At 36.6% G+C, this 15,763-nt stretch overlaps 1 protein-coding gene across 1 annotated transcript in view; it reads right to left on the reverse strand.

Moving 5' to 3' along the window:
• AGMO (alkylglycerol monooxygenase) overlaps positions 1 to 15,763 on the reverse strand; it is a 190,317-nt gene that overhangs the window by 104,102 nt on the left and 70,452 nt on the right. Inside the window, exons 4-5 of the mRNA XM_005153053.3 lie at positions 8,776 to 8,879; positions 2,861 to 2,956 (exon numbers count right to left, since the gene is read on the reverse strand). Coding sequence (XP_005153110.3) covers positions 2,861 to 2,956; positions 8,776 to 8,879 — 200 coding nt within the window. The remainder of the gene's footprint in view (positions 1 to 2,860; positions 2,957 to 8,775; positions 8,880 to 15,763) is intronic.

Genomic DNA, 15,763 nt, shown 5'->3' on the forward strand with positions numbered 1-15,763 from the left:
AAATACTGAAGAAGATAAAATTATAACATATGAAACTTCTCTTAGTATTGTATGAAACAATGGATACATTCAAAATTAAAGTGTAGGAAACTATCAGGGCTATGAACTTTTGTTCTAGGCTGAAATATGGTATAGAAAGTTTCAGCACAGCATAATCATTCTCTTGTAATTACAAAATTGAATTTAAATTAGTACTAAAACTAAACAACTTCCCTCATAAGCTTTCATTATTTCCTATTACTTAAATATCGCGGTGTTTTTGTCTTTTCTAAGGCAATAATTGTGCATATCCTTTATTAAGATTTTCAGTGCTGTGTCAAAAATTTACCTATTAAATAGATTTTTTTTTTCCTGTATCTTACTGGACTTTCTTTTTCTAAAGGAAAAAGATGTGCAATCGGAATTTGTGAAGTTACAATTTCCAATTATACTTGACCAATCAATATGGGGTCAAATCTTGTGTAAGGAAACACTGACACTGATTAAAAGCAATAGAAATCTAAGGACAAAACTAACATTTCTTAAAAAATGCTCCTGCATTTTAGATGCAAACTATTACAACTCGCAGTGGCAGTATAGATATAATGAAGCATATCTACACTAGATCCCCAATGACATGTACTGTCACTCAGCAACAGCAGCCACCATGGGCTTCCAGAGGACATAAGAGCTCTTGGGGGATGACGAATTTCAGCTCTCAGAGTGAGGGCTAGCAGCAGCCTAGCTGCTAGCTAGGTTTTCTATACAACCCCGGGCCTGCAGCCCTAAACAGACCTCTTATGTCAAGAAACAGACTTACAGAAAGGATCTCCATTTTACCATAATCTGTGTAAGGCAATTAGAACCACTTAAATTCAGGAAAAGGACTGACAGGAAAAAAAACAAAACAAAAACAACCCAAAATTAGAGATGCCAGAGCTTTAAACAGTTACACTGTAATAGTTGAAAAAAAAAAAACCAAACCCACAAAAAAAAAAAGGCAACACAAAAAATAACTCCAGTATAATGGTGAAACATTATATTAATTTCAACAAAAATACTGGCCACTATAGACCTGCATGGCTGCAATAGCTGCAACTGTTTCCTTTGCTTCCCCTTCTCTTTTCTCTTATGCTCTTGCCCTTGAGAGCAGGAAATCTGCTAATACATGGTGCAACCCTATTTCTATTTTGACATGATTTTTGACCTTAAAGCATAACTTCAACATATTGCAACTGATTTCAGCTGTGCTATAAAATCAACAATAGCAAAATTAAGAATAACTTCCCTCGTAAACAAAGATCTATGACTGGATCAACTGGATCAGTACAAAAGATCCATTGTTTTTCTACAGGCACAATAATTTAATAGTAAGGAGTGCTTATCTTTTCACTGAGACTGAAATTCGTTCTTGTTTAGAGTAGTGTATAAACCTGGCACATTGCACATATGCTATGGAAATTCCTTTTAAGTCCTATGAAGGATTTAGCACTTTAGAGGGATGTAGGCAATTCGTAAGCGTCCAAAATTCACTTCAGAAACTTTAGGCACACACTGTGGCACCAGTGCCGAGACTCATTGAGTTAGTGCTACACAGTGGAACATTAGAAACCTCTCAGCCAAGGAAGAAATGGCTTCAGCCAGCTAAGAAGATGTAGATGAGGCACACTGTACTTCTCTTAGTGGCAAAACACAGTAAAAACAGATTGGGGAACCTAAGGCACGGGCAAAGCACCTGCTACCATGTGATTCAGAGTATGCATTTGGTGTAATTTCAAAGTGCTCAAATTTGTTCAAAACAATTTTGGCAAGTTTAATTATGCATTCCTTGAGTTTATGCCAGTGCTGGTGATGTGTGTGATGCTTTATTGTAAGCCTTTCCTATCCATGAGGTGTTGTAGAGCATCAGACATGTATTAATGATTTTAGAAATGTGCCCAAGAAAAGTGAAATTTAAAAACCAGGAGTTTTCTATTGGGTCACTCTAAGTAGATTTTTGCCCTACAATCCCTATTCCCCAGGAAACGCACAGAAAAGAGAAAGTAATCTGAGCAACACAATTGCTTAAAATAGCAGATAAAGAAAAAAAAAAAGCCTTAAAACCAAATTTCCTACAGATCACATAAGGAAATTACAGAGGAAAAAAGGCATATGTATAGTCAGAATAATCAAAGGAATAAGTCTGGTAGAGATAATTATCCCACAGCCCACTACGGGCTACTGAGAAACATGCTACTGCCTTGTAACATGGGATACCTTTAAGCACCTCTACTATAGTGCAAAGAAGCAGAAGGCCATTCAGCAACCTGAGAAGTGGAGGAAAGTGAATACTAATTACAGCAAGATATTAACTGTATATATATATATATAAACTGGATGGTCTATGCACTCACAAAACAAATAAATAGGTGCACTCATAAACAAATAGCCATCAGATAATCAAAGGGCATTTGTCATCTGAGAATTACTTGCACAAAGAAGGAAACAATATCTGACTTCAGCTGAAACTCTGAATGATCTTTAAGAAGCACTGGGCTTTGGATATTTTTCCCTAAAATATTTATCTTAGAAATTAAATCAGTTTCATTATCTGCCAGAAACATTTAATAAGCTGCAAGATAGGAAAATATAGTATTAAAATAGCAAAAAGTCTTGATTCCTTACAGTTGCTCTTTTTTTTAATCTAATTGGGACCAACTGGCCTCATTGCTTCTTATAAACTTAGCAATATATATTCAGAAAAAGGAATAAAAATGAACAGATGTTTCTCCTTAAAGAAGTCAGACAAAGACTTTTCTTACACAATAAATCAGCTGCTAGTAGATTTCCAGGACACTGCTCCAGGCTAACTGTTTAGGTATGGCTTAAAAACCTGGTTTACCTCTGTATGTATCCAAAACTGGTAGAGTAGATTAAACTGTAGATGAACAGCAAACACTGACGGGGGAATGAAAAGAGCCATGGGCAAGTTGAAAATCTGAAAAATGAGAAAGAAAATATACATTAGATTCATAATTCTAAACTTGTGATGTTATAACAAAGTATTATCTCAACAGCTCAAAGCACTACACAAGATAATTGCTTCTTCTAATACCTCCATAATGTAAACAGAGAATAGATACTGATTATTATATTACTCCTAGATGTACTATAGCAAATGAGACAAACTGATACAAAAGTGATTTCCCAAAAGTCATACTGAGCAAATAGAAACATCAAAAAAGAACTAAAAAATCTAGATGTTTATTTTGCATACTATATGGAGCAGGACAAGAACATATCCTCGACATGGACGGTTCACTTATAGGGGAGAATTATCACAGAGTAAGAAAAGTGTGAATTTATAACACTATAGCTTTTCTATCCAAACTCCCTACGTGAGGACCATAAGGGCAAAGCAACTTGGCTTTCAAAGTTAATTATAAATTCCTCATGATATCTCCCTTGAAGCTCCAATACATTGCTGAGCTCTAAAGCTGTGCTAACACAAAAACAGCTTCAGAAAACTGCTTACTTAGCAAAGACACTGAGTGCCAGGAATTTCACCATTAATTGCTTAATTGGCTGAGCAATAGAACAAGACTTCCAAGACCTCCACGTGCTACGACTCCGTGTGCTTTCTTCAGAAAAAACCCTACCTTCTTTTTTTTTTCTTTTACCTGACACTGTATTATAGCAGCTGCATTAAAAACAATCCTTCCCTACAATACAGAGATTTTCTCTAAACCAAGCAGCAGTGGAGCTATCTTAAAAACTGTAAAACTCTTTAGCACTCAGGAAAAGTCTGGAAAACCTGGATAGCAGGTAAGAGCTCCCTGTGAAAATTAATAAAATTCGTTTTCAAGTTCCTATTGCCCTTCTCACAAAAATCAAATATTTGAACATCAGAGAAAGCAATCTGACAGACATGACAGGCCTCCTGAGCCAGGAATTCCTTTAACTTAGGTCTGCACACATACTTAATGTCGATATTCCCCCAGTTTTTGCCAAAGGACCTACTCAATAGGTCACACCGAGGTTGCAAACCAACTGCACCTCAATCCTCATGGTGTGAATAATGCTCTTGAGAATGTCACCACACCTGTATGTCACTGTCTTGAGCCAAGAAAGGACTAAGGCCCTGCAATCCCAGTTTGGTACAATGGCTACAACACTGGACAACGACTGAAGCACAATTAAAAATACCTTATGTTGCTGCAGTAACACCTGGTAAGGCTGGGATAGCTGTGATTTCATAAACTCCAATCAAGGCTTCACAGATCACAGGTGCCCCACAAACCACACATGGAGTGTTTCTGATTGAATGCCCTCAAAGTACGTTTCCAAAAAAGTAAAGGAATTGTGGTGGAAGAAGTATGGTGAGCTTCTGCAACTTGGGGAAAATAATGTAAACAGCTACTTTGTTTTAATCAGTCCAACCCTTAAAGGCTGAAGAGTTTGCATAACCTTTATAAAATAGAAGAGAAATATATTTGGAAGGTGAATTTTGCGTATTCAGTGCCTAAGAATCACTCAATCTAAGCAAACTCACAAAAATTCATAGCAACTCTTACCTAACGTGGGAGCTAGTAAATGCCATCGGGGCATGTGGCACATAAACATGAAATTCATGAGACTTCTTTAAAAATTAAAAACACAGATCAGACCGCCTTGTGTAGAAAACTACTGAATGAAAACCCCACAACCTTCAAAACCACAAACCATGCTCTGAAACAAAAATGTAGTGCAAACCTCCCATACTTTAGAAGACATAGCCTAAACACTGTCATTGAATCAGTCTTTTCCAAGTTCCATTTTCCTCATTCCTCTAACCTGAGAGACATTTCTCTCACAACAGCCAGAAGGCTGCCATGGCTTTTCTCAAAGGTTATCTTACAAAGAAGCTAGCAAAGGAGTAGGACACATGGCCACATTTAAGTAAAGCTACTTTAGTTTTCTCTTATTATTGATTGTACCTGTCTAATGACATGATAAGAGCAGGAAATTTTTTAAAGGAAATAGAAAGGAAGTTGATTTTAAAAACAAACTAACAAACAAAAAAACCCAAACAAATCCTAACAACAAAACAAAAATTAAAATCAAACAGATGGTTTTCAGATTATTCATGGAAATGGCTGCAGGATTGAAAAAAGGGTTAAAAATTTTATGCTTTTTCCCTAGAAGTACCAGAGACAATTTGGTGATATTTACAGATGACTCAGAGGGGAAGGAAGGATCATCTTCATACTTATTTTCTAACCTACTTCTCACAATGAGTACTAGGATTTCTCTGTGAAGTGGTGAGAGAATTTTTATATAAATCTACAGGTAAATTTGAGATTGACAAAGGAGAATGATTTCCTAACTGCCTCAAGTTTCCTTGCAATGTAAGCTTTATTTTGCACAGATTAAGGATTTCAAAGATCATTTACAGAAGTAGAACCTACAGGGAGGAATAAAAAACTCTCCCAAACAAAAGATTTAGTTTCTCCTATTTGTGGTTCCACTGAAACAATAAGATCAATGTCAGAAAAAAACCCAATAAAATCATTAAATAATTTTTCACTGGAAATGCCAATTCACCAAATCAAAACATTTCATGAGAATGTACCAGCTTTCACTAATCTGTAGAGGAAAAGCTTTCATGCCTCCAAGATGGTATTTATGGTCAAAACTGCAGAAAACTGTTTATCACACTTGCAGATCTTTTCCCACTTGTGGATTCAGGGACAGATTGAGAGAGCACTGCAATAACTGATAACCTGACGGGAAAGGCACGCAGCAAGGGAGTGGAGAGGGATTTGTTGCTGGGGCTGCTGCACTGCAGATGTGTGCCTTCACGCTTAAGGCATTGTCCCTTTTGAAGGGTGTATGCCTGCTGCACACTCTCTGACATGGACATGCTCTACCTTTCTCCCTCCCATTTGCAAGTAAAAGCTAATAAATGCTTCCACAATAGAAAGGGAAAAACTGAAAACTCCTGAGGTTTAGCAGGTGGGCTGAGTTTCCTGCACTAAGCCCCTCCATCTCCATGCTAGAGCCACCTGCTGAGGTGTCCAGTACTCATCAGACAAGACACAGAGGAGCAAGGGGCAGCTGCCCATGGCTAATTCATGTGGGTTATACTTGTGTAAGGATTTTGCAGGAGTTAAAGGGTAGAAAAAAACAAAACCCTATCCCTTACAAATCCCAGATCTGGCAGACTCCTCAGTAGATAAGAAATGAACTTTGCAACTCCGTGCTGATAAGAATGGTGTTACCTATTCCCTTTCCAGATTTATATATAGATTTTTCCACTGCTTTAAACCAACAAGGCATAGTTCAACCCTTTATCAAAATGTATAGCCTAAAGCTATCAAATTATTATGGATTTAATATTTGCAATTAAATCTTACACTCAGAGGAAAGTTGAGAACTGGTACTCAAAGAATTAAATTATAGCTTTTTGAGGTGTATATGCAACTTTCTTTTCACAATCACACTTAAACTAATTATTTCATCAGAAGCAAAAATTTATATAGTATTAGCTTGCTGATTTCTTCTTGAAAATTAATATACATTTTTATTTCCACATTTTTTTCCCCACAAAATTGGCTTCAAAACCACCTTCAGTCTTAACAGGTCTGCCTCTCTACGGCCCCTTCACTGGAGTAATAGAAACACTGTGTGTGCAAATGACATGAAGCAATACACATTTGGTTCCAAGCTCAGGAGTGTATCTCTACCACTGATTGTACTTAAAGCATGTTTTTCTCTTTTCTTTCATTTCACATCTTTTCAATCAGCTTGAGCACAACCCACACAGATTAATATGCTGATTTATTTATCTTAGAATGTTTAACTTAAAACACATACACAGCTGGCAGTAGAACAGTCCCACAATCCCACACCATCCACCACAACTTTCTCACAGCCTCCACAAAACTGGATGTCAAACTGCCTTCAACAGTACACATTCAGCAACAACAAAGGAAGATTAACTAAAGGCTTCACTGAGTTTCAGCTTTGAGGCAGATGGATTTGTGGGGTTCTGGACAAGTCTGGCAGTCTAGAAAAATAGCAGTGCTATAAGAATTAGCAAGAGTGTCCATGTACAGTAAGGTTTTGGAGAAAGAAAACTGGTATAGCTCTCAAACATTCTGGGGAGAGGTAAACCAATATTTACAATAACCAAACATTTTGGCTAATACCAGTTATTTGGTGAAAAAAACACCTCACACAAAAGTATTATAGATTCCTAGGTTCATTCCCCTTTGCTCACAGCAAATGATTTTTAAATGTGCCTATATTATTTGCCAAGTGATACCAGCGTGGTCCTGAGGATAGTCTTTAGAATCTAAGGCAGACAGACATCTTGGCCTTCCTGAATATCTTATGCTCTCTGAGGTACCATCCTCAAAATCAGTCAGACAAAGTGCTCATACACACACCCATATGTACACACATGCTTTTTGTCTGTTTTGAATTATTGTTTTTGTTAAGCATTTGCACATATGGTCCCAATGGGTAAATGTGCAAAGGTTAAATCTTTAACATGGCATATTTACATAGGAAGCAGAATTGCGACAGAGATGCATCCCTTCCGCTATTGTTCATTGTGGTCATTTAAATCTGAGGCACTCCTGCTAACATCGGATGATTCTTTTCTGAATAAACAAAACCTAAGAATTTACATAGAAGACTTTAAGAAACAAATCTAAGAAACAGTATCTGTTTCACAGTTTGCAGCAGCATTTTTTTTATTTTAACCTAGCACTTTAACTCAATGTTATGTGCTTAAACCAGTTACAAACAACAGATTAAGTCCATGCTCAGACATGGGAGCATAAATACAGACTAACTTTACTGAAGTTAATGGAAGTGCACTGGATTTTCATGTGTGAGCACACACACTTTGCTTTGACTCATTTGCTCATAGGCTAGCTGTTGAGATTCCCAGACGACTGTGGGTTTCCTCCACCACTAGTATTATACATCATTGGAGAAGAGCATTTATATATTCTATATACAAAAATACATTGAATATTACTTTGCTTGACCTTTAATTCTGAAAATTCAAAAATTTAAAATTATTAAAACAATAGAACAACAATCAAACTACAATCCCATTTAAAAATATCTGAGTCAAATGAGAACATAAAACTGAAATGAGAAAAATCGGCAGAACCTAATCATCCTGAGCCCAAAACTAAACACTGAATAGTATGTTACATTTATGAATGTATTTGGAAATAATAAGGTTTTAAATCTGTAAATGAGTACTAGCCTTGATTTATATTACATGTATACACAGCTCAAGATTTAAAATAGACCATATCTGAAGTAACACTAGGTAAGAGTAATGGCATACTGCCCTTACTGGAGTAGTGACACATGACATGAATGGGCAGAGACAAATAAATACATCTGCATGTTCAAAGCAATCTCTAGCAATGATTTCTCTCCTGCTCCTTTCAGTTACACAGACATATTCTAGAATAGTTATACTCTGATCTTCTGCTGTATTTATGCACAAATAACTGAATTAAAAAAAATTGACCAATTTTATTAAAACAGTTATGAAAATATAAATGCAGAGCTATAATTAGCCTTCTTAAACTTAACTACTGCATTTTTTTTCAAGTTTGCTGTAAAAATATTAATGAATGTATTTTTAAAGCTTATGATTCTCACATTCCTCAGGTTCAACTTCCATGTTACCAGGGTCAAATATCTCAAAAAAAAAAAAAAAAAAAAGCTTTCCTTTGAAGGAAAACACTGTGGTTTCACTTTTACTGCATCTTGTTGATATTGTTTGTCAAATCTTGTGCAACTTACCCAGGAGGTGTACCTCTGTAGTACAGATTGTCTCAAGGCTGTGAATAAGTTGTAATCTTCAGAACTGTGATGTACTTGGTGCGCTGCCCACAGTATATTAACCTCTGCAAAACACATAATTTCTAATGAGGTATGTATGAGAGAACAAAGCAACATTTGTTTGCCAAGGCCTTTTCTCGTAAGCTAGAAGCAACTAATCCCCCAACTTACACTTTGCTATTTTACCTTATACAGCAGGTAATAAAACCTAATGTTCAGAGGTGAGTTTGGGTAGGCTGTGTTAAATGTCGGTAAGTTGACAGAAGTCAGTGTAGATTTCATGCTGAGAAAGGTAAGGCTGTGGTGAGAACTCAAATCATTGCTGGAAGAGTAGAAGGATGCTTGAGATGGGAGCTCAACAGCCAGAAAACCTGAGCTCAGTCCTGATAATAAGAGTTAGTAGGAGCTCTGTGCTGGGGTTCAGATGGACAAGGACTGAGGATGCTTTCATGCCTGCATTTATTTACTAAAGTTATCTATTTCAAGACCAGAAGGGGAGACAAAATGTTCCAAAAATCTTACACTTCAAATTTAAACAACTTAACTGGTGTCTGGTGTTACGCTTACAGTTTTCTGGAAGGCACAAATTTTCAAGCCCACTGATAGCACAGACCACAAAACACAGCCATTGCCTGCCCACTAGTGACAAACGGAAAAACAAACAGCCACTTGCTCAGAACTCTGGACCCAGACAAAGGAGAGCAGTGGCTCTACTGTGTTACAGTTCAAAAAAAGTTGCTGGAATAAGGGCAAGACCAGTGTCAGCCATGTCCTCTGAAGGCACACCACCTCTAACGTGCTGCAATCCTGTCTGTGCTTCTAGGTATTTTCTTATAAAGCGCAGATTGGAGTGGCCTCTCTGCACAGTATATTGGTATCTGGACAGCTTTAAGTGGCAGGTTAAGATAGAAATGTTTAGGTCCATCAAATGGATAGCTAAAAAAATGACCTTAATTATAGCAAAATTAAAAAGTGGGTAGTTAATGAAGCCCAATTAATGCCTATTTAGCATAAACCTAAATTTAAGTTCACGTGTTTCCAGGGATGAAACATACACAAAGCCTCAGCTGATTACAGAAATTAAAATTTAACTGGTTGTCTGCCAGCTGCACAGTCCATTTGCCACTGACTTGTTTCACTAGAGTAATTAGGAAAGTGCTGTTGGCAGATATTAGAATTGCATTCACAGAATGATCTTATAATGTGCCTTTAAAGTCCTGAAATTATCTGGTGCCAAGCTTACATCACATAGTTTAGGCCTGCTGATAAAAATGTACTTGCAAGTGTAAAGTAACGTCAAAAACTTCTCTGAATGAATCTTAAGGTGTCTATCTCAGGGGACTAGATAGTCTTGCAACAGGAGGTAAGTTTTGTATGGTAGAAATTGAGAATTTTAAATCTAATTGATTTTGGCAGTTTGGTAATTAAGACAACAACATTTTTTAATATGTTCAAGTCCTTGAAAATCCTTACAATTGCTGAAATAAAATTGTAATTTCAACTATCATAAACCACTTCATACTAAATCTAAGTATTCTTCCTTCTTTAAATGCATTTGTTCCTGAAGGAACAAGTATTCACTATGTCAAGAATTAGTGATCTCTCTCAAAACCCCTCCGACCTCATCTTAATGCATCTCTGCCTAATAAGCTCAATAGGAGATGAATTATTCAGGTGAGCTTCAGCACTCAGTAATAATTTCTATCTGAAATGATTCCCAAGACCTCAACAGAAGCTAAATGAGTGAACAAAGCATCTGAAAAGGTGGAGGTTAAAGACCTGTCTCCTTAGTTGTTTTAAAAGCATTTACTTCCTATCACAAACTGTGTGTAACACAAGCCTTCACTCAATGAAGTACAGCTGTGCAAACAGGGTACAGTAACTGGATCTTGCTTCTTTGCCTCACTCATTTTTCAGCATTATGAAAAGTTCAAGGAAGGGAATCTATGATGATTTTTACAGTCTACTTTCATTGTAGTTAAGGTCAAATGGTTTTCAAAATGAATTACTAAAAAGGCATTTCATTAGCATTCATTTTTCCATTAAATTGCCTCTTACACTAACAAGAATATCGAATAAGGTAACTGAATATTGGTAAAATGTTAATCTTTCAGATGTGCAAGTCATTTTAAATGATCTATCATTCAAAAATACACACAGGAATATTAAGGACATAAACAAACAATTCTGCCACAAGTAATTTAACTGTTAAAGCTATTTCTGACTTCTGTTACAGCTAAGTAAAGTAAATCCTGCTCTTTAATGCTATTCTTGCTGACATTAATGTCATAAACTATGTTAAATTCCTTGGCAACAGAGGCAGAGCTGACAATTAGAAATAGTTTTTGTCTTAAAAATTTACCTGAATGAACTAACCATCAAAAACTTTTTATTTGAAGCAGAAGAATAACAGCATGAGTAAGTGTGAAAGAGATCACCTCAAAACTCAGTCTGTAACCATTAGTATATTAAAAATGTTATAATCCTAACACCTAAAAGACATGTCACAAATGCAAGAAACTGAGCAAGCACTCTTCAAGGAATACAGCTGACTGCTCACCAACTACCCGCAACAGAAACCAAAATCTATGTGCATATAGAAGAGCTGTGGTTTCATTTTTTCATTCACAATGATGATAACTTGAAGCAAAAAGAGAAAAGTTACTTGAATGAGAACATAACTATAAGAGACTCACATGCATTTTCTCATGTGTATTATTACATAATGAAGAAAGAGAGCAAAACCAAGATATGGTCAACTCCAACACAGGTTTTTTTTTTTAATATATGTAGAAAACAGGAGACTTTGTTTTTGTTAATTTCTGTAGCTTTTAGTGATTTTCACAGCCCAACACATTTTGGTTAACAGAAGAAAATATGCCTGCCAAGAAAATCTGTAGGCATTTCAAGAAGTGAGGTCAATGAAAACAACCATTTTACACAATCCTCAAAATCAGTGAAATGGTAAAAGTCTGATGAATGCTTCGAGAATAAAAAGATTACATACACCTTTTAATTAAAAGAGTGTAATTTGTTTTCACGCTGCTAAGATCTGGATCTAAAACAAAGTAGAAAAAAACCACCAATTATTTAGAAATACATCCATCTGATGTATTTGATGAGTCACATAAAGTTTTTATTCTTTTTCAGTCAGTGCTGACTAATTAGGAAAACAGGTGAAGGTTTCCCCTCAGCATCTACTTAAATTTAAAAACCTTTAATTTCACTATGCTTGCCACCTCCTACATGATTAAATGCCTTCAGTATTCAGTAAGGTAATGAACTACAGTTTACCTAGTTAGGAATTTAGAAAGATAGCAAAATTACATTTACTGTGGCACAGATCACTACATTATGATTAACTCCACAAAGCCACTCATTGGGAAGAAACTCCTCATCCATGGCATGGTTCCTGCCAATATGAGCATGAAAACAGCTGTAATCAGCAGTGCCTGAGAGGCAGGTATGGTGTGCTGCTTTCACATTCAAGCAATAGAAAAGGGATCATCTTATAGATCTGCTTCTCTCCAGTTAGAATTAGTAGAAATCTGCAAACAACTCATGAAAGAAAATGGCCAGGAAGGCACATTTTCCAGTCATTTCTTTTCTGTGCATTTCACACATATACACACACCCCAAAGAGAGAAAATACAGAGTATTTACCCAATTTCTCCACTAAACTATTAGCTTTTCTTATTCGCAGTTTCTACCGTCCTACCTTGTTCTAATTAATTTGTTCTGTTGATGCTTCCAAAATTTTTGAACAAATGTCTTCTCATACAGGGCTTTTTCAGAGTCTTATTCCCTGCTGGATTCTACCCTTGCACCAGATGAACAACTACCAAGGCAGAGCACCATTTATGTTTTGTTACTGGAAAGGACAATTAATGCCTTACATGAAAACAGAATCTACCTACAGAGGTTAGTTATCATTTCTGCAACAGAAGTATATATGATCTGTAAGTGACTCTCCTGTTTATTGTGGTGCAGTCCCTCTTTTGTTACTCTTCTGATCCAACTTTGCTTTACGTTTTTTGTTTTAGTATTGTTCAATAAGAGTTGCAAAATAGGTTATTTGCCAAAAGCCTCTGTTTCCTTGTTATTGGAAATGTAATTCTTATAGGAACAAATTCTTTCCCCAGTTACGTTAGTGTAAGCATAGAGCTGTGGGGGTTTAATGAGAACAGGATTAGATCCAAGGAATTTGTCTGGAAGACTGTGTTATATACCACACACAAAGAAGCATGTATACAGGGAAATGTACACTTTTGTTTTGCCTTTTTTTTATTTTTTTAATAAGACACATTTTTCTTACAGTTTGGCCTTGGCTACAGTGAGTGTTGGCAGTTTGTAGTCTCAGGATAATCACATACATAAATCAAAAGACTAGCTGTAAGGAGATCTGAGTTCAAGTCATTAGCCTTGATTCACTGTAGAGCTTCAGACAATTTTCTTAACTTCTTTCTTCTGCACATTTTTATCGAGAAGCACTTATCTGTGCTTGTACCTGAAACAAACCAGTTCTCAGCTTTTAGAAAGGAGTTGCACTACAGTTTAGAATAACAGGACAAATGGACTACATTAGCCTTTGTTCCCAGAGTTTATGTATCAGAAAGAGAACAACTCAGAAGCACCTCTGCAGTCTCAGCACTATCTAGTCGTCTTTGGTAATTTTTCAATGACAGATATTGTGGTACCCACGTAACTCCAGGATAGGCAATCATACAGTGTGTCACACGGCCAGTGTCAGACAGAAAATATACTACCATGAGACACTCCCTAACCTACTTCATTGCAAGCCTGCAGCTTAATTAGGAAATTTCGTTAGGCATTCAGCATCTGATATTTCTGGGACGTGAGATGTGCTTTGTTCAGTATTATCTCTGGTTTTCAACCCTCTTCTTAAGTTACAGTATGCGGTCAGCAAACTATTTTGTGAGTGGACTAAATTATAATCAAGTAATACATGGTAGATGTTTCTATGGCTTACAAGCCAAAAATCAGAGAAACCTTCTAAAAAACCTGTGTCCAGAATCTGTTCATAAACCAAAACCTCCTGCTTGATCTGCTGCCATACCAGTTGAAAACACAAAACTGCTCCCACACAAAAAATCCACAATAAGATCTGCAAAACTTAAGACGCAGAATGGTCTAGGAAAACGTGGGAAGAATCAAGACAAGCCAAAGTATTACATATGCTACCCAGAACAAACAATGGGTCAGATCATATCCCCTCTTAGCAAGAATCCAGGGAACTGTGAATTATACTCAGAAAACACTTCCGAATCTGTAAAATATTTAAGATACCACAAGGTTAGGGAAGCAGAGCTTGGCCAGGTAAAAATATAATGGTCCTCTCTACCCATACATGACATATGTTATTTCCTGGCATCCTCATAAGCATCAACAGAGATGCTAGAAAAAGCAACAGTATTCCCAAAGAGTCAGTCTCTTCTAGCAGGAGCAGTTCCCTCAGAACCTAAGCTGCATGAACGAAACTTCATGCACCACAGTTGTACCAATGTAAATAAAAGTCTCAAGTCAAGTACATTGGGACAGTCCTAACATGCCCTGTGAGGTTTTCGTACAGCTGCTGGGAATTGAACCATCTTTCCACACATGCCATGGAAAACCCACAAAGCAATAAAGGTAAGAATTCAGAAATTAATTCATAGGGACTGAATCTCTGATTTTAGTCATAGTTTTTAATAGAAATTGAATGTGCATTCCTTTGTGGGGAAAGATATCAAGAAGGTAAACGATCCAAAGCAATTTTAGCAGGAAAACGTTGGAGTTGGACACTTCCACAAAGACAAACAGGAAAAATTCAAAGGCTGAACACACAAAAGGAATGAAGTTTTACCGACATGTACATATGTAATACCTGAAAATAGTGAAATTCTTGGCAAGTCTTTCAGTACACAGCAGGTCTCACACAAATTCTGACTGCCCAACCTCTTTCTCACACCATTCTGAGGTAAATTGTTTGATTTCTATAGCTCCTTGGAGCAGCTCGCAGCTGGTTTAAGTTTTGTTTGCCTGAGCTCTGAACGATCCCTGCAGTAGATCCAAGACTCTGGATCATGAGGAACCATGACAGCGTGAATTGTCACACTGTCACTTTTCTCTTTTGTGGGTGTGTAATGCACAATTTGGGTATCTGTTTTCCAGTTGTTCTGGTTTTCATAACAGATTCTTTCGCTATTAAAGTCTGAAAACCAACTCTGATTTGTACCAAAAAAATAAAATTGATGCCACATCAGTTTTAAGGATAACTAAACCATAGCATAAAATCCTGTCAGTGAACCCAGTCCTAACCCTGGCAAGCATTTCCCACCAACACTGAGTCAAGTTTTGCAAGTTCTCCATTGTGGGTTCTTATTGGGTTTAAGCAAGGTTTGTCCACCTTATACTCTCACTGCCTCTTGGCTGAGTGACAGTGTATATGTTAACTTCTGCAGCTCATTGCTCCAGCATTTTTTTTCTTTTTTTTTCAGCACTTAGCTCTTTCTGCACCTTTTTTACTACAAAGAAGAGCATACGGCTCATTAACTTCACAACTATAAATCAACCTATTGGTGAAATTAGATTTATATATTAAAATGAAAACCTGCAACAAATTTCTGTGCAAAGAAGAAGATCCTCAGCAGCTGGTGCAAAGGCTTCCATAGATCTCTGCCACTTTATACAAGCTGCAGACCTAACTCAAGCTTCTCCAAATATGGCAGATTACAGTACTGGCAATCTTTAATTCTGAGCATTTGCCAACCTATATAACTTGGTGTTACAGAATACTGACATCAAAATGTGGTATAAAAGTGTAAAGCACATTAACTGTGACCAAATAAGCACTCTGCTCCTTCACTTAATGATAAAGAGAACTGAGTCTAAATGACATAAATTCGTTTAAAAAGAAAAAAAAAAAAAAAACAAAAAACAAAAAAACCTT

This window comes from Melopsittacus undulatus, chromosome 1, assembly GCF_012275295.1.
Source record: "Melopsittacus undulatus isolate bMelUnd1 chromosome 1, bMelUnd1.mat.Z, whole genome shotgun sequence".
Lineage (NCBI taxonomy): Eukaryota > Metazoa > Chordata > Aves > Psittaciformes > Psittaculidae > Melopsittacus > Melopsittacus undulatus.